Source organism: Ursus americanus, chromosome 31 (assembly GCF_024610735.1).
Source record: "Ursus americanus isolate L20-20 chromosome 31, mUrsAme1.1.p, whole genome shotgun sequence".
Classification (NCBI taxonomy): Eukaryota; Metazoa; Chordata; class Mammalia; order Carnivora; family Ursidae; genus Ursus; species Ursus americanus.
In genome coordinates, this window is record NC_142157.1 from 14,111,874 (window position 1) to 14,133,358 (window position 21,485).

Below are 21,485 nucleotides of genomic sequence, written 5' to 3' on the forward strand. Positions count from 1 at the left end.
TTAGTTTATTGAAAGTAGATTTTAAATATGGCCTAGTATGACGTCTTTTTATTTAAAAAAAATGTGTAAGATTCAGAAATTATTATTTATACTTAGAGGTAGGAATGGAATAATAATAGATTCATTTGCTATCATATTACTTAGAAACACTTAAATATTACTCTCACCACATATTGTAAAACACATGCTTTGAAGGCAGATATCCTGGATTTGAATTCTGGGTCTACTCCTGACCAGCTGTATGGGCTTGGGGAAGTTCCTTATTTCTGTGCCTCCTTTTCTTCCTGTGTAAAATACCTAATATAATTACCTACGTTTATAAGATTGTTGTGAGGCTTAAAATACCTAGAGACGTAGTGAAGTGTTCATAATAATGCATAGTAGCTGCACAGTAAATCCTCAAAACACTACTATCATGATTATTAAGAAAGGGTTTCTTTCATATAAGAATTTAGTTTGAACCCTGCAAATAGGTTTTAGAGCCAGTAAAAGCTTGTTTTTATTGAAAATGCTAACAAAAAAGTGTGGTATATTTCTTTGTATCAAATAATGTAAGTAACATTATGATTTTCCCTTGCTCTTTGTCAATTTGATCTTAATGTTTTGTTAATATTATTAATAATATGTTTAGATATGATTTAGATATTCTTTGTATTTTAAGTATTTAATGTTTGCCTGAAAAGAATTGGTTTTTTTCTTTTTAGACCTGCAAAGAAAACATCTAAGGAAAAGAAAGAGGTAAAAAAAAAATATATATATATATATAATTTTATTTCATTTATTAATTTTTTAATTTTTACTTTATTGTATTATTTTGATAAATAATATTTATCAGAAATATTATTCCATGGTAAAAAATTACTTTAGGGAAGGTATAGTGACAAAATAGAGGAATTTCTATTTGTTGTGAAAATGTTATTCAGAAACACTAGTTATTGATAAAGGTTGTTTTGAGAAAAATCAGTTCTTTAAAAAAGTACCTATGTTTTTGCTTTTATAAGAAGATGGGTATTTATCATCTCTCTACACTTAGTATATTTTATAAATATTTGGGGGACATTTTGAAATTATTATTTATTTGTAGATCAAAAAGCAAATTAATTTTACGGATGACCTTGATGACTTAACCCCATTATCTGGAACAGCTTCAGAGGATTGCAAGTTGCCTTGCTTTGATTTTAGGAGTTGCATGTTGCTAATTGAACAACTTGGCATGGATTGTAAAGGTAGGACCGTGATATAAATATAAAGCCTTTATATATATATTACTGTAGTAATATATGCACATCTTGTCTAGTGCTGTACCAGACAACACTGATCTGTTAAGAGCTGCTCATCTCACAAATATGTTTTTCATGAAGACAGAGAACTGTTGAGTACTCTCAGCCAAAGAGCTATAATTTCCACTATACTTTTCGTCATGAAAATGGCACACCGATGTGTTTGTTGACTCTGCTTCTCTTCTATGCCTTCACCCAAGGTCAGGTTACTAGTATTTTTCTCCTAGGATACTGAAATAACCTCAGGACGGTTTTCCCTGTCATTCCACCTCCCAGAATCTTGGTCTACGCTGCAACCATAATCATATATTTTTAAAAATTTATATTTCGTCACGTTACCCCCTTGCTTAAAGCTTAGCTTTTACTTCTCATTGCTCTAGCGTGAAACACCACGGTCCTCAGCTTCATCTTGTACTGTTTCATATCCTTCTTTCCATCTGTGTCTCAGCCACTAGTTTGGATGATATTTCCTATAATAGAGCTTCCTCCCCACCCCCATAGATTTAGTTAGGTAACTGCACGTATATGAAGTGTATAATTTGATAGTTTTGACATATGTATACTCCTGTGAAACCATAACCGTGATTCAGGCAGTTAATATATCTATCACCCGTAAGTCTCATGTTTCGTTATATCCCCTTATTACGAAACTACCAAATTGCTTTGTAAAGTAGTTGCACCATTTTCCATTCCCACCAGCAGTGTATGGGAGTTCTAATTTCTCCCTGTATATTCATGAACACTTAATATTGTCAGTTTTTTAAATCTTAGCCATTCTGGTGGGCATGCAGTATATATATCATTACGGTTTTAGTATGCATTGCCCTAATAAGATAATGTTGAGCATATTTTTATGTGCTTATTTGCCATCTGTGTATTTTCTTTGAACTGTCCAAATTCTTTGTCATTTTAAAAATTAGGTTGTTTTCTGATTTGTTGAGTTTTGAGAATTCTTTGTTTATTCCAGATATAGTTTATCACCTATTTTTTGGCAAAGATTTTCTCCCAGCCTGTGACTTTTCATTCTCTCAACAGTGTCTTTTGAAGAGCAGTTTTCCTTTTTGGTGAAGTCCAGTTTATGCATTTGTTCTTTTATGGATTCTTGCCTTCGGTGTTCCTATCTAAGAAATCTTTGCCTAGCACAAGGTCAGAGGATTTCTCTCATGCTTTCTTTTAGAAGTTTTGTAGTTTAAAAGCAAAGCTTCATAGTTTTAGGTCTTAACGTTTAGATCTGTGATCCATTTTGTATTCTTTTTTTTTTTAAAGATTTTATTTATTTACTTGACAGAGAGAGAGGACAAGCAGGGGGAACAGCAGACTGAGGGTGAGGGAGAAGCAGGCTCCCCACTGCATGGAGATCTGGACATGGGGCTCGATCCCAGGACCCTGGGATCATGACCTGAGCTGAAGGCAGACGCTTAACTGACTGAGCCACCCAGGTGCCCCCATTTTGTATTCTTTTTTATTTATGATGCAGAGTATGGATCCAGGTTCATTCTTTTTGCGTATGGATATCCAGTTGTCCTAGCACCGTTTGTTGAAAAGGCTGTATTGTCTTTACTTCATGCCATTTGCATCTTCGTCAGGATCAGTTGACCATATATGTGTGGGTTTATTTACGGACTCTTCTCTGTCCCATTGATCTCTTTAGCCTTCATTACACCAATATCATGCTGTTTTAATTACTACCAGTTTATAATAATTTTTGAAATCAGGTGGTTAGGGTTAGTCCTCCAGTTTTGTTCTCTCTCAGGGCTCTTTTGCTATTCTAGGTCCTTTGTGTTTCCACATGAATTTCATTTATTTATTTTATCCACATGCATTGTAGAATCCACTTGTCATTTTCTAAGAGAAAAAACTCTGGTGGTCTTCTGAAAATCAGGTTTGGATTATGTTGAATCTACAGATTAATTTTAACAATACTGAATTTTTCAACCCTGAACAGAGTATATCTCTCCATTTATATAAGTCTTCTTAAATTTTCTTGGTAATATTTTATAGTTCTTTGCGTCTAGTTCTTTCTATCTTTTATGATATTACCTGTGATTATTTTTTATTTTTCAATGCAGTTTTAATTTTTAATTAATAATTAAAATTAATTTTTAATTTAAATTTTAAATTTTGATTGTTTATTCCTAATGAATAGAAATACAGTTGATTTTTTATAATGATTCTATATCCTCCAAACTTGATGAGTTCATTTACTAGTTCTAGAAGCTTTTTAAAAAATTCTGTCAGATTTTCTACATAACCAAAAGTTATCAGACTTGTTTTTGACTACTATTTTACTAATTTCTTAAGGTGGAGCCAAAGGTCATCAATATGAGACTATTCTTCTATTTTAATACATACATTCAGTGTTATAAATGTTCATATGAGTGCTGCTATAGCAGGATTCCAGAAATTCTAATATGTTACGTGTTCCTTTTCATTCAGTTCAGAATACTTTCTAATTTCTTTTTTCATTACTTCTTTGAGCCAGAGGTTATTTAAGGATTTTATTTATTTGAGAGAGAGAGAAAGCATGAGCTTGGCGGGGGGGTGGGGAGAAGACTCCCCTCTGAGCAGGGAGCCCAATGTGGGGCTTGATCCCAGGACCCTGAGATCATGACCTGAGCTGAAGACAGATGCTTAATCAACTGAGCCACCCAGGCACTCTGACCCAGGGATTATTTAGATATGTATTAATTAGTTTGCAAATATTCAAGTATTTTCCAGAGCTATTTTTATTCTTGATTTCTAATTTGATTTCTCTGTGGTTACAGAACGCACTTTTATGACTTAGTCCTTTTGACTTACCCCTCGCATTACAATTTATTTTGTGACCCAAAATATAGTCTCTTTTGTTAAATGTTCTATGGAAACTTGAGAAGAATGGTGGTGTTCAAGTCTACATTCTTGCTGATTTTCTGCCTGTTGAAATCTCAGACTATAATTGTGAATTTGCCTGTTTCTCTGCAATTCTGTCGATTTTTGCTTTATGTATTTTGAACCTATTAATAGACGTGTAAACATTTAGGTTTGTTATGCTTCTTTCAGTTGACCCTTTAATCATTATAAAATGACCTTATTTATTGCTGCTAATGTTTTTTGCTTTGCTACCTATTTTGTCTGGTATTAATATAGCCACTTAGGCTCAGCCTTCTTTTGTCAAGTGTTAGTGTGGTCTATCATATTTCTGGCCTTCTAACAAATTTGTGTTAAAGTTCATTTTTTATTATAGGTGTCATATAATTAGGTCTTCCTTTTTTTTTTTTTAAGACTTTATTTATTTATTTATTTATTTATTTATTTATTTGAGAGAGAGAGAGAGACAGCCAGCAAGAGAGGGAATACAGGCAGGGGGAGTGGGAGAGGAAGAAGCAGGCTCCCAGCAGAGGAGCCTGATGCGGGGCTCGATCCCAGGACTCCGGGATCACGCCCTGAGCCGAAGGCAGATGCTTAGGACTGAGCCACCCAGGTGCCCCTAGGTCTTCCTTTTTTATCCATTTTGAGAATCTGCCTTTTAATTGAGGCTTTTAGACCATTTTCATTTCATGTGATTGTTAATGTAGTTGAATTGAATCTGTGGGCATGTTGTTTGACTTCCATTTGTCCTTTCTGCTGTTTGTTCCCATTCTCTTCTTTTTCTACTTTCTTTTAGATTAATCAAGTAATTTCTATGATTTAGTTTTATTTACGTGTGTGTGTGTGTGTGTGTGTATGTATTTTGCTTACTCACTATAACTCTTTAGTTTTGCTATTTTAGTGATTAGGGTTTAAAGTATATGATTTAAGCATCACAATCCACCTTCAAGTAATGTTTTACCACATCATATGAAGTTTAAGAAAATTATAATAGTTAACTTCCATTTCTTCTCTCCTAGTCAGATCCTTCTGGATCTGTGGGAGTATAGTTTTCATTAAGTTTAGAAAGGTTTTGGTCATTTTTCTTTTTTTTTTTTAAGATTTTATTCATTTATTTGAGAGAGAGAAAATGCACAAGCAGGGGGAGGGGCAGAAAGAGACGGAGATTTGCCACTAAGTAGGGAGTCCGATATGGGGCTTGATCCCAGGACCCTGAGATCATGACCTGAGCTGAAGGCAGACAGACACCCACCGACTAAGCCACCGAGGTGCCCCAGACATTTTTTGTTCAAATATTTTTTTCCGGTTCCTTTCCTCTGCCTCTTTGAGGAATTGTAGATTAGCCACTTGAAGTTTTCTCACAGTTTTCTGAGGTCAATTGCAGTCTTTTATTTTGTGATGTCTAATATGTGTTTATTCCTATCCAGTGTATTTTTCATGTCTGACATAATTTACATCTCTGTAAGTTGTATTTGGTTTTTTAAAAATAGCTTCTATGCCTCTACTTACCTTTTTATGCTTTCTTTTGAGATATAGCTAAGTTGATTACAAACAGTTTGTCCCTTTCCAGTCCTATTCTTATGAATTGTTAGGTGAATCCAGAGTAGTGCTCAGCCTAGAGCTCATTGTTCCCCACCGCTGAGGCAAGACCTACTACTGTATTCATTGTGCTACAGGTTATGAGTTTTCCCAGCATGGCTAATGGGAATCGATACTATCCCTGGTGCTGTGTGAGCACCAGCGGAGCCCTCTGCAGATCTCTAGAGTTCTTTCTTTGTTCTGCTTTCTTCTCGCCGGTGTTTTGACCTCTGATCTCTATCTGCCTTGGTTTCACCGGATTCTCAGTTCCGTCATCTCAACTCAGGGAATCTGGTGGAGTCTATCTCAGTTTTTTCACCTGTGTCATGGTCGGTGGAAATTCTCCCAAGGCAGTGAGTTCGGGTATGTGTTAGGCTAACTTCTTTTGTTTTCAGGGATCATTGTCCTTCATTGACTGAAGTCTTTTGTCTTGAAAATAATTTGAAAATGTATTTTATCTTTTTGTGTTTGGCTTGTTTCAGGTAGGAAGGTAAATCAGTACCTGTTACTCCATCTTGGCCAGAAGCAGATTGCAATGGAACTTTGGCACATGCTGTAGGCTGTCTTGAATGCTCTTCTTCCTCCTTTGCTCACTTGCTTCCTGCTCCTCCTTCATTTCTCAGAATAGTTCTCTCTTCCTCGGGGAATCTTCCCTTCCCAGGGTAGATCACGTTATGTTATGTGATCCTAGAACTCCGTTTCCTTATAGGAACTATCTGAATTTGTAATTGTCGTTTTATTTGTCTTTCCCTTTCACTAGACGTGAAGCTAAATAAGAGCCAGGGATCTTATCTGTTTAATCTGCAGAGCTTAGTATAATATCTTTTTGTTTTTTAAGATTTTTTTATTTGAGAGAGGGAGAGTGCACAAGCTGGGGGAGGGGCAGAGGCAGAGGAGAAGGGAGAAGCAGACTCCCCGCTGAGTAGGAAGCCCAATGCAGGTCTTGATCCCAGGAACCTGAGATCATGACCTGAGCTGAAGGCAGATGCTTAACCGACTGAGCCACCCAGGTGCCCGTATAATATCTTTTATATTGAACTCATTCAATATATATTTGTTTAATGTATGAATGAGTGAATGTGAAAGCACACAGTCCTTTATATGCAAAAAGTACTCATATTTTTTTTCTTTTTTTTTAAGATTTAAGTAATTTATTTCAGAGAGAGCATGAGCGGGGGGAGGGGGGTGAGAGAAGAACAGAGGGGGAGGGAGGGGGCGTGGAAAGAATCTCAAGCAGACTGCGTACTGAGTGAAGAACCCCATGCGGGGCTCAATCCCAGGACTCTGAGATTATGACCTCAGCCGAAACCTGACTCGGATGTTTAACCAATTGAGCCATCCAGGCGCCCTATATATTCTGTTTCTGTTTTTTCTCTGATGTAGATTCTGTTAATTTATTAAAAATTCGGAATGCGCTTTGTTCGTTTGAAAGATTATTAGAACTTAAAAATGATCACTGTGAGCAACTTGCAAGAAAAAATAAAGAATTGGAAGATTCGGTTAATGGTCTACAAAAGGAGCTATCACAAACAAAAGAAATTAAATTGCAGTTGGAGCAGCAAAAAGTGGAATGGGAACAAGAACTCTGCAGTTTGAGGTATGACGTCTTGGTTTCAAGGAAGTATTTGAACTTTTATTTTTTTATTATTTTAGATAGGCTCCACACCCAGTGTGGGGCTTGAACTCACAGCCATGAGATCAAGAGTTGCATGCTCTACCGACTGAGCCAGACAGGCACCCCTTGAGCTATTGACTTTTATACTACAGATATGTAGGAGAAGTTTTGTAGTTGCTAACTTACCTTCTAGGATTTTATAGGGAAGAAAATGTCTTTAGTATTGTGAAGTATGGGATTCTTCTGAATAATACAGCAAGTTCTTAATGGTGAATACTTCTACAAATAATTTAATGTATATTCCAAATCATAATTTTAATGACCATATAGAAGTCCATCATATGGAAACCTCATTATTTAACAAATTGAATTTTGGTCGGTTTTCGTTTTTCTATACTTTAATTAAAGCTGTAAGGAATGTCTCTTATATAAATCTGTTTCTACATTTCTGGTTAACGTACTTGGAATACATTCTTCAATATAGTATTGGTTACTTAAAGTATAAAAATTTTTAAAGAATGTCTTCGATCCTATTTTTAAATTGTTCTCAGGGAAGTTTATATTAATTCGTATGCCCGTGAACAGAGTATAACATGGCCATTTTTCTCAAGACAGAAAAATGTTTAAAAATTTATTCAGTTTTAAACATACGCAGCGATTAAAAAGTAACATGGAAAATGATTACTGCTCAAGTTGCTCAACATCTCTCTTATATGTAGGTAAAATTAATTCAAAAGTCTGTGCTGCAAGCACATATTACTCTTTATTGTTTACTTAATTAATATGGATCCTGTGTTGGTCTAGAAGGGGTTTTCAAATGATTTATAAAGTGGATAATAGGGGTTCCTGGGTGGCTCAGTTGGTTAAGTGTCTACCTTCGGCTCAGTTCATGATCCCAGGGTCCTGGGATCGAGCCCCATGTCCAGATCTCTGCTCGGCGGGGAGCCTGCTTTTCTCTGTCCCTCTGCCTGCCACTCCACCTGCTTGTGCTCTCTCTCTCTGTGTCAAATAAATAAAATCTTTAAAAAAATAAAATGAATAATAATCAACAAGGTCAACTGAGAGTATTGCAGAAGAAGAAACATAAAATGTATGGGGCAACAGATATTAGACTCCCTAGCCTAGTCCTGGATCACAGTAATCTGCAGGGGTACGTTGTGCAAATGACATCTGCAGATTCTGTCTTACACTGCAAATTATTTTTAGAGGTACCTGTGATGTTTTGTGAAGTAGAAATCTACTTCTAGTGAATTTATAAACAGCAATTTCTCTTTTTAATTAGTAACTAAATTATTCTAATGGAAGAGTAATTATGACTATGCGGGAAACGATAATTTTCAATTCTAACTTTCTTGAATAATTTCAAAATTTCTTTCCCTACAATATCTACCAGAGTTATTATTGACTAAAGCTTACTACTAAACTGCATAATGCTTTCTCATTGCTTCTTTTCAACTCTGTGTATCTTTTGGAAGAGATTGAAGTGAGAAATTAAAACCATGAGCCCTAGAAAGGAAAAAATTAAGAACATAGAAATTTCGGGGCGCCTGGGTGGCTCAGTCGTTAAGCGTCTGCCTTCGGCTTAGGGCGTGATCCCAGCATTCAGGGATGAAGCCCCCCATCAGGCTCCTCCACTGGGAGCCTGTTTCTTCCTCTCCCACTCCCCCTGCTTGTGTTCCCTCTCTCGCTGGCTGTCTCTCTGTCAAATAGATAAATAAAATCTTAAAAAAAAAAAAAAAAAGAACATAGAAATTTCATTTGGACAGTAAACCAATATGGAACCAGATCATGAAATGAACTTTTTATTGCTTACAAAACAAATTTTAAAATAAGTCCATTTATTTGCAGGTTTTCCTTCAAAAGGGAAAAAGAAAAAAGAAGAAATACTGATATGTTATATGAAAAAAATAAGGAGCAATTAAAAAGAACAGTACAGCAGTATAATAAAGAAGCTGAACTGAAACAACAGCTTGAAGTTACTCTTCGGACACGGGATGAGGAATTGAGGAGTGTAAGAAATAATTTGAATCAGGTACATCTTTGATAAAAATTGTGTATTTCCATCAATATTATTTATAATATCCCTTTGATTTAATGTATATTATTTAGATATAAAATAGATAAAAAATTCAGTTTTATCCTAATAGGAACTATGATATTTATAGCTAAAATTAATAGCTTATTGGAATCCTTGGCTTCTCATATATGCTGTATGTATATTTTCTGAGTTAAGGGATGGAAAGTAAATTGAGATAAATGTGAATGCTGGCTCTTTTTTTTTTAAGATTTTATTTATTTTTAGAGAGAGAGCATGAGCAGGGGAAGAAGTAGAGGGGGAGGGAGAGGGAGGGAAAAGAATCTCAAGCCGACACTGCGCTGAGTGCAGAGCCCAACGTGGGGTTGGATCTTACAACCCTGAGATCATGACTTGAGCCAAAACCAAGAATAGGACACTGAACCAACTGAGCCACCCAGGCACCTCAGTTTTGGATTTTTTTATGTGAAAATGCAGGCTAAATCACCTTGAGACTATGATGGAACTAGTTAAATGTTAGGTAAAGAAATTTTATTTCACATACTGTATGTACCTGTATTTTTACTCTATGACAAATTTAGCTGTCATTTAAATTAAAATTGGAGTTATTCATGAGCAGGATAAAAATCCTGTCTTTACAAAGGCTACTTCTTTTGAACATTTTTTTTAAGTTCTCTTAAGCTTTTGACTTTCTTTTTTAATGGTGTGATCCAAAATCCTAGTGAGAATAGGTCTCTAGGTTGTAGAAGAACAAAACGACACAAGAAACACCTTTCTCAAGAACAGAATGCCAGAATATTACAAGACGGAATTCTAAACCATCACCTTTGCAAACAAAAGGAGCTAGAAAAGGCCGATAAGAAAATGCATTCTGGGGGAGGGGGGGGTGGGGTAATGGGATAGACCTGTGATGGGTAGTAAGGACGGCACCTATTGCATGGTGCACTGGGTATTATACGCAACTAATGAATCATCGAGCTTTACATCGGAAACCGGGGATGTACTGTATGGTGACTAACATAATATAATAAAAAATCATTAATTAAAAAAAAATAGAGCCAAAAAAAAAAAAGAAAATGTATTCTGGGGTATTTTCTTTAGTCATTTTGAAGTACATGTGTGTATGTATTTGTATGTATACATATCTTATTTTCTGAAATTACTATTTTTTCTCCATGTATGCATATATATATATTTTAAAAACCAACAGTGTAGATCATGGAAAGTATAGAGGATTTTTAAAGCATATATATATATATATATACATATATATATATAAAGCATATAAATATATATATATATATACATACACACACACACACACACACACACACACACACACACACACACACACATATGGGGGACATAAGGGGCAGTGACATTTTGGTCCAGTGGCTAACGTAATAGTCTCAATTTAAATGCATTTGTCTGCAAGCGTCAAATAGTGACATTCATAATGTCCTCATCCAATGGAGAGGCTTTTATTATTTTCCATAAGAATTGATGAGCTTTCCATAAGCTCAAAACTATTGCTACTGACAACATATGTTTCAGTTTTGGGGCAGTTACTTCATCACCTCTGTATTAATAGAGAGTTTAGCTTAACGCTTCCACTGACGAACAGGAGGAAAAGTGTAGCCTGTTCAGAGACTTTCTTTTGGATGTTAGTGTCCTACTTTTGAGAAAAGTAGCAATTTGCTCCAAGTGGTATCCTATTTTATTACAAGGTGCTTTTGAAACAATCATATGCTAATGATAATTAATTGATGAGTATTTTATTCCTAATAAAACAGCTCAGTGTATTTCCCCCCATTTTGTATTTCTTACCATTTTAAACATCATGAAGAGGAAATAAAATTTATTGCAGCAGCAAATAATCTGATGATTTTTCTAAGAGCTGTATACATTTTACCTTATTTACCACCAGTATTTTGAAATATAAGGCTCCTTTTGTATTGATGATTTCCACTAGAGAAGAACTGCAGTTTGGTGCAAGAGCACTAGTAGTGGAGTAAGAAGACCTGAGGAAAGTCCTGCAGCTCACTTACTATTTTTAACCTCTCCATTCTAGAATTGTGATAACTAAAAGTGGTCATTGAAGTATGTAGAAGTGTTTATAGTGCAGTGCCTGGATTTGTCGGTTGTCAGTAGATGCAATTCTTATAACTGACTATAGAAATGTTAGAAAACTGGAATTCTGTGGAATATTGTCAGGAAAAAAGAATTTTAGGAAATTTAATCTGTCCAAACATATGCAGAGCTAAGGATTTTACTGTGGGGTGGCTGTGTTAGATATCAGACTGTAAACTCAATGTTTAGTGTCGTCAGATTTATTAATCTTTTATTTCAAGCTTTCTGGGTTTGTTGTAAATCAGAGAGAGGCCTTTCAATTGTGAGATTCTTAAAAATTTTGTCGTGGTTTCTTTTTTCCTCTCATGTATTCATTTTTTTCAATTAAATTTTTGAACCTTTGGGAATTTAGGCTTGTATAAAGTTTGAGGTTTGGACCCAACTTTATTTCTTTCCCGTTGGATATCCACTTACTGCAACCTGTTCGTTGTATAAACATAGGTTATTCTTTAATTTCAGAGAACATCATGATAATGTCATTTTATTGAGTTCCAGCTAAAAGTCTCCTTTGTTTCACTTAGATTTTTAATAGTCATGGAAAAGAAAAAGGTCTGTTGCATAAAAACCACAGGTGTCAGCATCAACTTGCCATGCTAAGACTGGAAATAGGCACTATAAACAATCAAAACCGGGAAAAAGAAAAGAAGTACTGTGAAGACATTGCAATTATAAAAGAGAAAAATGCCAGCCTTCGAAAGACCATAAAACTGACCGAGGAAACATTAAGAAAAACAATATTCCTGTATAGTGGACAGATTAATGCTCTGACCGCTGAGAATACAATGCTAAAGTCAAAATCGGAGGGCAAGGAGGAAAATAAGGAAAGACTGGATGCAAAAGTTGAATCATGCCGAGCTAGACTAGCTAGTGCTATACAGGATCGTGATCAAATTCAGACATCAAAGAGAGACCTAGAACTTCCTTTCCAGAGAGCAAAAGATGAATGTCTTCCTGTGCAGGAGAAATTGAATTTCGATGTGTCTAACCTGAAAGATAACAATGAGCTGCCTTCTCAGAATCTTTCGAAAGGTGAAGGTCAACTCAATACTTTAGAAATTGAGCTCCGTCACCCAAGAGATGCCCTCAGAGAAAAGACTTTGGTTTTAGAACGTGTACAGGGAGACCTAAGTCACACACAGTGTCAGAAAAAGGAAATTGAACACAAGCATCGAAATGAACAAGATAAAGTGAATAAATACGTTGGACAGCAGGAATCCTTAGAAGAGAGATTATCTCAACTACAAAGTGAAAATACGTTGCTTCAACAGCAACTAGATGATGCTTACAACAAAGCTGCCAGTAAAGAAAAGATAGTAATTAATATCCAAGACCAGGTTCAGGATATTCTAGAAAAACTTCAGGCTGAAAGTGAAAAACAAGGTCTTATGTTGGAAGAAAGAAATGAAGAGTTAATGAATGAATTTAATCTTTTAAAAAAAAGAATTTATTAGCATCTGACTCTTGGTTTTGGCGTGGGTCGTGATCTCAGGGTTGTGAGATCAAGCCCCGCGTTGGGCTCTGCACTCAGTGTGGAGTCTGCTTTAGTTTCTCTCTCCTTCTCCCTCTGCCCCTCCTGCTCATGCTCTCTCTCTCTAAAATAAATAAATCTTTAAAAAACATATAATAATCTCTAGCGTGTTTTTTTAAAAGATTTATTTATTTATTTATTTGAGAGGGAGAGAAAGCATGTTATGAGCATGAGCAGAGGGAGAGGCAGATGGAGAGAGAAAGGGAGAAGCAGACTCTGCTGAGCAGGGAGCCTGATGTGGGCCTCGATCCCACGCCCCTGGGGTCATGACCTGAGCCCAAGGCAGACTCTTAACTGCTGAGCCACCCAGGTGCCCCATCTCTGGGGTTTTTATTTTTATCTGTTGGCTTAAATATAAGTTGCATTTCCATAAACAATAAAATGGGAAAGAAGCAATGACTAAGAGAAAGGATATAAACAAATATTTGAGCTAAACCAATCTATTGCTTCTATTTCTCGTTTCAGTATGTGCAACGTTCTCTGCTTTACTCACTCTTGGAACTTAGAATTCCAACACGACCACTTTGAGATATTTTTAAAAACAAATATTTGTATTTCATCACTTTTTTCCCTTTATTTTTAAACAGAATTATTTTAAGGATTGATTCATTTATTTAGAGAGAGAGCATGAGCAGGGCGAGGGGCAAAGGGAGAGAGAGAGAGGGAGAAAAGCAGACACCCCACTGATCACAGAGCCTAATGTGGGGCTCCATCCCACGACTCCGAGATCATGACCCAAGCCAAAATCAAGAGTCAGAGACCCAACTGACTGAGCCACCCAGGCACCCCCTCCACATTTTTTTTTTTTAATCACCATTCTCACATGTTTCTGTTGAGTCAAACCTTCGTATTGTGTTTAATAAAGTATGGTACATTTGATGTGTATGATTTTTATAATGTAGGTAGTAGCATAAACCTTCAGCAAATCTTCAGTATTTCAGGGAGAAAACTGACTTTTGAGGTGAATTGAATTTTACAAATAGACAAAAATCTCAAGATCGCCTCCTTTAAAAGAAAAAGTAGCAAAGCACCTCGTCCCCAGTTAAGGTATTAACTTACTGTGTCAAGGTCACACTTTTAATATATCTGATTAATTTAATGAATTTGATAACTTACCTGATTCAGCATTAAGGAATTGTATCATCTCTTTTGGTGCCATAAAATGCTAGGCAATGCCACTTTAGGAACTTTGGCCAAATCATTGAACCTTTTATGGTTTTACTCCCATTATCAGCAGAAAATGGGATTGAAGGTGATAGTTACTTTTATACCCTCTAGCTAAAAAGTGTTATGGTTATTGAATGTGGAATTTGGGGAGCATGACTCATTTCCCAAAATTCTACACTAACATCAGTTTCGCTCTGTTCTTTTTGTGTTGTGGTGACCTTTGGTTCATATATTTTAATGAACACTGTCAATTTTTGATAACCCTAGGATCCAAACGAGAAAAGAATTGTAAAAGGCAGTTGGGGAAAGAATAGCTCAGTGCAGAAAGAGGAAAGCTTCTTATTTGTGCCTGGAGCGCTACAATGTCACATCCTTTAAATCTGGCTGTTTATGCAAAATCCAGGTGGTAAAGACAGAAGATGACAAATCTTGTGTCTTTGTCTTTTTATTTCTTTGTATCTGCTGGTCAGGTGGGGTGGGGTGGGGAATGTTAGGTATCAAAGTGTGGATATGAATACAAAATGTAGAAAGCCCTTTTTAAAATTTTGGAAAATTCTGCTGTTTCCATTTTTAAATTTTATTTATTTATTTTTTAAAGATTTTATTTATTTGTCAGAGAGAGAGCGAGCGAGAGAGAGTGCACAAGCAGGGGGAGGTGGTGGCAGAGGGAGAAGCTGGCTCCCAGCTGAGCAAGGAGCTGGCTGCTGGACTCTGGACTCGATCCCTATGACCTGAGCAGAAGGCAGATGCTTAACCAACTGGACCACCCACATGTCCCAATTACGCTGTTTTTATTCAAATAGAAATGAAGCAGAATTTATAAAAATTGCAATTACTGGTAATGATAAAGTTAAACACAAAATATTTTTATCGATTACAATTATGACAAACGAGGAGTCAAATGAATGAATTAATGAAAAAAAGTTCTGGGATGCCTGGGTGGCTCAGTCGGTTAAGCATCTGCCTTTGGCTCAGGTCATGATCCCAGGGTCCTGGGACTGGGTCCTGCATCGGGCTCCTTGCTCAGCAGGGAGCCTGCTTCTCCCTCTGCCTGCACCTCCCCCTGTTTGTGCTCTGTCTCTCTCTCTGACAAATAGATAAATAAAATCTTTAAAAAATTTATAATTAATGAAAAAGTTCTTTTTAATGAGTAAAGTAGTAACAATTATCCTTAGTATCAAACTTCTTTTAAAGATGGTTGAAGAAAGGAAGAGGCACGAAAGTGATAAATTGGCAGTATCAGAAAGCATATATGCCGCTGCTGCTCCTGGACTAATTCAACAAAGAGCGAGTGGAAAAACTGATAACCACCTATGTCCTATTATGGAAGATGAAGATTCTGATGGGTAAGCCTATAGCAATATGTAAATAGTAGGTAATTACTATTTTCCTAGGAAACAAATTCTAGTTGGAGCTAACATTCATGATTAACAACTTTTTATATTTTTAGTAAGGCGATTCCATCCTGGGTGCTAATCAGAAAAATGCAAATAATGAGATACCATTTTTTGCAGTCATAGTGATAAATATTTTATTAAAAAAATAATAACCAAAATTAGCAGATGTGAGGGAAAAGGCATTCTTATACACTGCTGTTAGATGAAATTGGTAAATCCTTCCTGCAGGGTGATTTAGCAGTGTGTTTCAAAAATTTCAAATATGCTGTCCCTTTATCCCAACGGCTTCATTGCCAGGACTAGATCCTATAGGAAAACATGACTTGTGTAAACACACACAAACACTACACACACACACACACACACACACACACACACACACACACATACATTCTAAGGACATTTATTATACATTATTATATGTATAAAATATGACAGATATGTTAAGGATATGTATTATGGCATTCTCATATCAAAAAGTTGGAGCTAGTGTAAATAGCCATCAATTTTCTCCCGTATAAGACAAAATAGTATGTGACCATTTGAAAAAATGAATTTAGGTCTACAGTGTACTGATTGTTTAACAAAGTATATTTAAAGTGTTTGGCTTCATGTCATGTCTTATGCAAATCTTAGAATACTGTTACTATCTGCTGAGTTGCAAGAGGAAGTTACCTGCTACACTGGTGCTCTAACATAATTACCAACAAAATTGCTAGTTACTAGGTTTTTGGTTTTGGTTCCTAATGCAGGAGTGATCAAATGTTGGGCCCTCGGATTGATCTGAATATTACCAAGAGATTTCATACAGCGATTTGTCCCATATTCTATGTAAACATTTGATTTGATGACCCCTGTGCTGTAAGCCAAGATGTTGCTAATGCAGTGAATCTTCTTTTTAAGGTTCCTTGCATGCATGCTGTTATCCTTCCCTTTTAAAGAGAATATATTTCTACATGCACCACACCAGATTTTTCAACAGTGACTTCGTATTTTATAATTGATAAAAATTTAGTTTACAAAATAGGAATATTTTCTGCATTCCAAACTCCTTTTACTTCTCTTGTAGAAGTTTAATATGACTAATTATTTTGAATAGTAGATGATATCCTAGAGTTAGATGATTTTTATCAAGCATGAAACACTGCTGTTGAAACTCAACAGTTTTTCTGTGGTCTTTCTAAGCATGAGAAAAAATGACAATCGGGTTATATAATACATATCTAGAAAATTTTTAAGGAGTCTTTTGGATGTATAATTTTGTGAATTATTTAATGGCTTGGCCTGCGGTTGTTTTTTTTTTAAGATTTTATTTATTTATATCAGAGAGAGAGAGAGCAGGGGGAGAGGGACAAGCAGACTTGGCACTGAGAGCCCAGCCCCATGCGGGGCTCGATCCCAAAACCCTGAGATCATGACCTGATCCAAAATCAAGAGTCAGAGACTTAACCGACTGAGCCACCCAGGCATCCCCTTGGTCTGTCATTTTTTTAAGAAACACTTAATGCTACATGTATGTAATTTTAAAAACTTCAAACTGTTACAAAAATACTACATCATCATTGTGTAAGGATTGAACTAAACTAAAAAGAAAAATTATCTATGATCATTCCACTTAGCTATGATGTCCTTAAAAGAGCCGTGTACACTCACTGATCCTGATTTCCCTCCCATTTGCTCTGGAATTGTCTCTAGCAGTTTTCACTCCCACTACTCCAGAACTGATTTTTGAAAGGTTACCACTGATTTTCACTTTAATAAATCTAGACGTAATTTCTCAGATGTCATTTTATTTCAGCTGTCGTGCCTAGAAAACGTTCTAGCATATGTAGTTCTATTCAATAAATGTTTATTGAGTGAATGGCGTTTCACCTCCATGTATTGTTTTTAACATGATACTAATTCTCCCTTAAACAAAAAGAAAGTTTGACAGGGGTCCGTTCTGACAATTTAACCTGCCAGTTATATGCAATTTTTTAAATTTGGGGGCGCCCAATACTGTGGTTACTTGCTACTTATTTTTTTACTGGTATTTATGTTAGTTTTAATCATGATAAAATGGATCAAAGGAATAGCAAACTTCATTTATATTTTATTAAGGAAAATGAAATATGGTGGTAAATTATTATACGGCTTTAAAAATTCTTGCCAGGATTATGAGCCCTCAATATCCGAAATAAAAAGATGAAGTTGGAATTTATTGCCTACTAGTAAGAGAGCTCTGCTGATGGCTTACAGTCTTTTCTGACAGAGCAGTCCGCTATTCTTATACAGGGTTTGGGAAGAGTAGAGTTTAAGGTTTGGGGGACTTCCAGAGAATTAACTGGCTTGTCATCAGCTGAAACACCATGGTAATTTGGGTGAGACTGGTCGATTGGTTGGCACTCAAGGCATGTGTATCGGAGGGATTTTGTCCCCTCTTTAGGCTTTCTTTTAGAAGGGAGGAGCTGACATTGCTTGGTTGTTGAGTGAGGCCAGCAGGCATTGATCAATTACACACATTTAAAACTGGTTGTGGTGGCTTCTTGTTACCATGGCCTCATAGTTGTGTCCCCTCCCACCCTAAGTTTGAGGTGACTGACTAGATGTTTTCTATTTAAAAGTTGTTTCTATCAGCTGTGTTCAAAATGAAAGCGATTTCATATTCTGTAATTATAGATTTCTTGTTGAAATTTGGGTCAAGAAGAATTGTTCAATAATTGCTTTCAGGAAGATCCTTCTTTTTTGGTGTTAAATTTTTTTTTTAAGATTTTTTGTTTATTTATTCGACAGAGATAGAGACAGCCAGCGAGAGAGGGAACACAAGCAGGGGGAGTGGGAGAGGAAGAAGCAGGCTCATAGCGGAGGAGCCTGATGTGGGGCTGGATCCCCTAACGCTGGGATCACGCCCTGAGCTGAAGGCAGACGCTTAACCGCTGTGCCACCCAGGCGCCCCTTTTGGTGTTAAATTTTAACTAGGAGAGTTATATGTGGAACAGTTTTAAAACAATAATTGCTTGCTTTGTTTGTGTTTTCAGTGCTCTTAGGGGCTCATGTTCAATTCCTAAATTGATAATCTCCTGTGGGAAATTTCAGTCTTTTTGTAAATTTATGTAGCTATTTGCGAATAATATTCTCTTGCATGCATTTAGTCCGTGAAAAGGTAATTATAAGTTTCTGTTGGTAAATCTAACTTTTTATATTAGGATTAAATAGTAGGCTGAAAGTATACAAAAGTTACCAAATCATATTCTTTAAGAAAATTAAAAAAAATTTTTTTATTTATTTGTGAGAGAGAAGGAGAGAGCAGGAGCAGGAGGGAGGGGCAAAGGGAGAGGGAGAAGCTCAGCAGGGAACCTGATGCAGGGCTAGATCCCAGGCCCTGGAGATTATGACCTGAGCTGAAGGCAGAGGCTTAACCGACCGAGCCACCCAGGCACCCCCAAATCATTTTCTTTTCAAACAAAATTAATCAGGTTATTGCAATTTTTGAGTGGTATATAATGGCATATGAGTATTTTTGAATTTTCTCCAGATTTATTGAGGTATAATTGACAGATAACTGTGTCAGTGTAAGGCATACCTGTATTAATTTAATATACTTTTATATTGTAAAATGATAATAGTGTTAATAACTCTATCACCTCACATAATTATCATTTCTTTTTTAGCAACTCTCTTAGCAACTTCCCAGTGTATCATAGAGTATTGTTAATTGTAATCAGCATTCTGTACTTTAGACCCTCAGAACTTAGTAGTCCTATAAGAGGAAGTTTGTACCCTTTGGCCCACCACCAGTCTGTAAATTTGTTTTTTTGAAGATCCCACTGTAAGTCAGATCATACAGTATCTGTCTTTCTGTGTGACTTATTTCACTTTGCATAATTCCCTCCAGGTTCATTTATGTTGTCACAAATGGCAGGGTTTCCCTCTTTTTTGTGGCTAAAAATATTCCCTTGTAAATACATACCACATTTTTTAAATCCCCGGATCCATTGATGGACACTTAGGTTGTTTCCGTGTCTTGGCTACTATAAATAATGCTGCAGTAAACATAGGCGTGCAGATACCTCTTTGAGAAATGATTTCATTTTCGTCAGATACGTTCCCAGAAATGGGATTACTGGATCATATGATAGTTCCATTTTTAGTTTTTTGAGGAACCTCCACACTGTTTTGCCGAGCGGCTGTACCAGTTTACAGTCCCATAATGGTGTACAAGGATTCCCTTTTCTGTACAACGTTGCCAGTGGTATCTCTTGTCTTTTTGATGAAAGCCACTTTAACAGGTGTGAGGTGATGGGTGTATCATTGTGGTTTGATTTGCATTTCCCTGATGAATAGTGATGTTGAGCCCCTTTTTTGGTACCGTTGGCCATTTGAATATCTTCTGAGGAAAGATGCCTGTTAAGGTGCTTGGCCCAGTTTTTAATTGAATTATTTGTTTTTTGCTCTCAGATTATATGAATTCCTTATATATTTTAGATATTAACCATTTTTCAGATTCATGGCTTGCAAATATTTTCATTCATTCTGTAAGTTGCCTTTTCATGATATTACTTGTTTCTTTTTTGTTTTTTAGATGTTATTTAAATTCAAGTTAGTTAACATATATTGTATTATTGGTTTCAGGGGTAGACTTTAGTGATTCATCACTTGCATGCAACACCCAGTGCTCATCACAAGTGCCCTCCCTAGTGCCTGTCACCCAGTTACACCATCTTCCCACCCATCTCTCCTCCGGCAACCCTCAGTTTGTTTCCCATAGTTAAGAGTCCCTCATGGTTTGTCTCCCCTTCTAATTTCTTTCCATTCAGTTTTCCCTCATTTCCCCTATGATCCTCTGTGCTGTTTCTTATATTCCACAGATGAGTGAAACCATATGATAATTGCCTCTCCCTGACTGACTTATTTCACTCAGCATAATCCCCTCCAGTTCCATTCACGTCGATGCAAATGGTAAGATTTCATCCTTTCTGATGGCTGAGTAATACCCCATTATATATATATATACACCATATCGTCTTTATCCATTCATCTGTTGAAGGGCATCTCGGCTCCTTCCACAGTTTGGCTCTTGTGGACATTGCTGCTGTGATACTTTGGTACCCACTGTATTGAGAGTGTTTATCATGAAAAGATGTTGAATTTTGTCAAATGCTTGGTCTGCACATATTGAGATGATCATATAATTTTTTTCATTATATTAATGTGTATCCAACTTACTGATTTGATTTGATTTCTGAAGGATAATTTTGCTCAGTATGGTATTCTTGGTTGGCAGTTCTTTTCTCTCAGCATTTTGAATATGTAATCCCTCTGTCTCCTGGCCTGTAAGGTTTCTGCTGAGAAATTGCTAATAGCCTTATGAGGGTTCACTTGTAGGTGACAAGCTTCTTTTCTCTTGCTGCTTTTAAGATTCTCTCTTTGGTTTTGATTTTTGACAGTTTTATTATAATGTGTTTGGGAGAATATCTCTTTAAGTTGAGTTTGTTTGGTGACGTGTGAGCTTCATAAACTTAGATGTCCAAATGTTTCCCCAGGTTTGAGTGTTCTCACCCATGACTTCTTGAAGCTTTATGTCTTTTTTTCCCCTCTCTCCTCCTTCTGGAACTGCAATAATTTACACATTGTTTCTTTTAGTGGTATTCCATAATCACGTAGGCTTTTCTCACTCTTTTTCATTCTGTTTTTCTTTGTTCTCCACTGATTGGATCATTTGAAAGTTAAAATTTGAAAATTGTAAATTCACAGATTTTGGGGGGATCCATTTTCCTGTCAGTGGTTTCTGTTGTTTCTTTCATTTCCTTCCCTATATTATTCAGCTTCAGAATTTTTGTTTAGTTCTTTTTTACTATTTCCAGGTCTTTTTTAAAAAAAGATTTTATTTATTTATTAGAGAGCGGGAAAGAGAGCAAGTCAGGGGAGG

The 21,485-nt window shown here is 36.2% G+C and overlaps 1 protein-coding gene and 1 pseudogene across 38 annotated transcripts in view; both read left to right on the plus strand.

Moving 5' to 3' along the window:
* LOC123793446 (uncharacterized) overlaps positions 1-21,485 on the plus strand; it is a 386,505-nt gene that overhangs the window by 22,506 nt on the left and 342,514 nt on the right. For all 38 annotated transcript variants that reach the window (XR_015722487.1, XR_015722486.1, XR_015722485.1 and 35 more), the window contains 5 exons: positions 705-738; positions 1,085-1,226; positions 7,089-7,302; positions 9,169-9,352; positions 15,375-15,526. Coding sequence is in view for 32 of the 38 variants with exons in the window: in XM_087857789.1 (XP_087713915.1) it covers positions 705-738; positions 1,085-1,226; positions 7,089-7,302; positions 9,169-9,352; positions 15,375-15,526 (726 nt within the window). In the remaining 6 variants the exon portion in view is untranslated. The remainder of the gene's footprint in view (positions 1-704; positions 739-1,084; positions 1,227-7,088; positions 7,303-9,168; positions 9,353-15,374; positions 15,527-21,485) is intronic.
* Positions 10,703-15,368, plus strand: LOC148107373 (ankyrin repeat domain-containing protein 26 pseudogene; annotated as a pseudogene).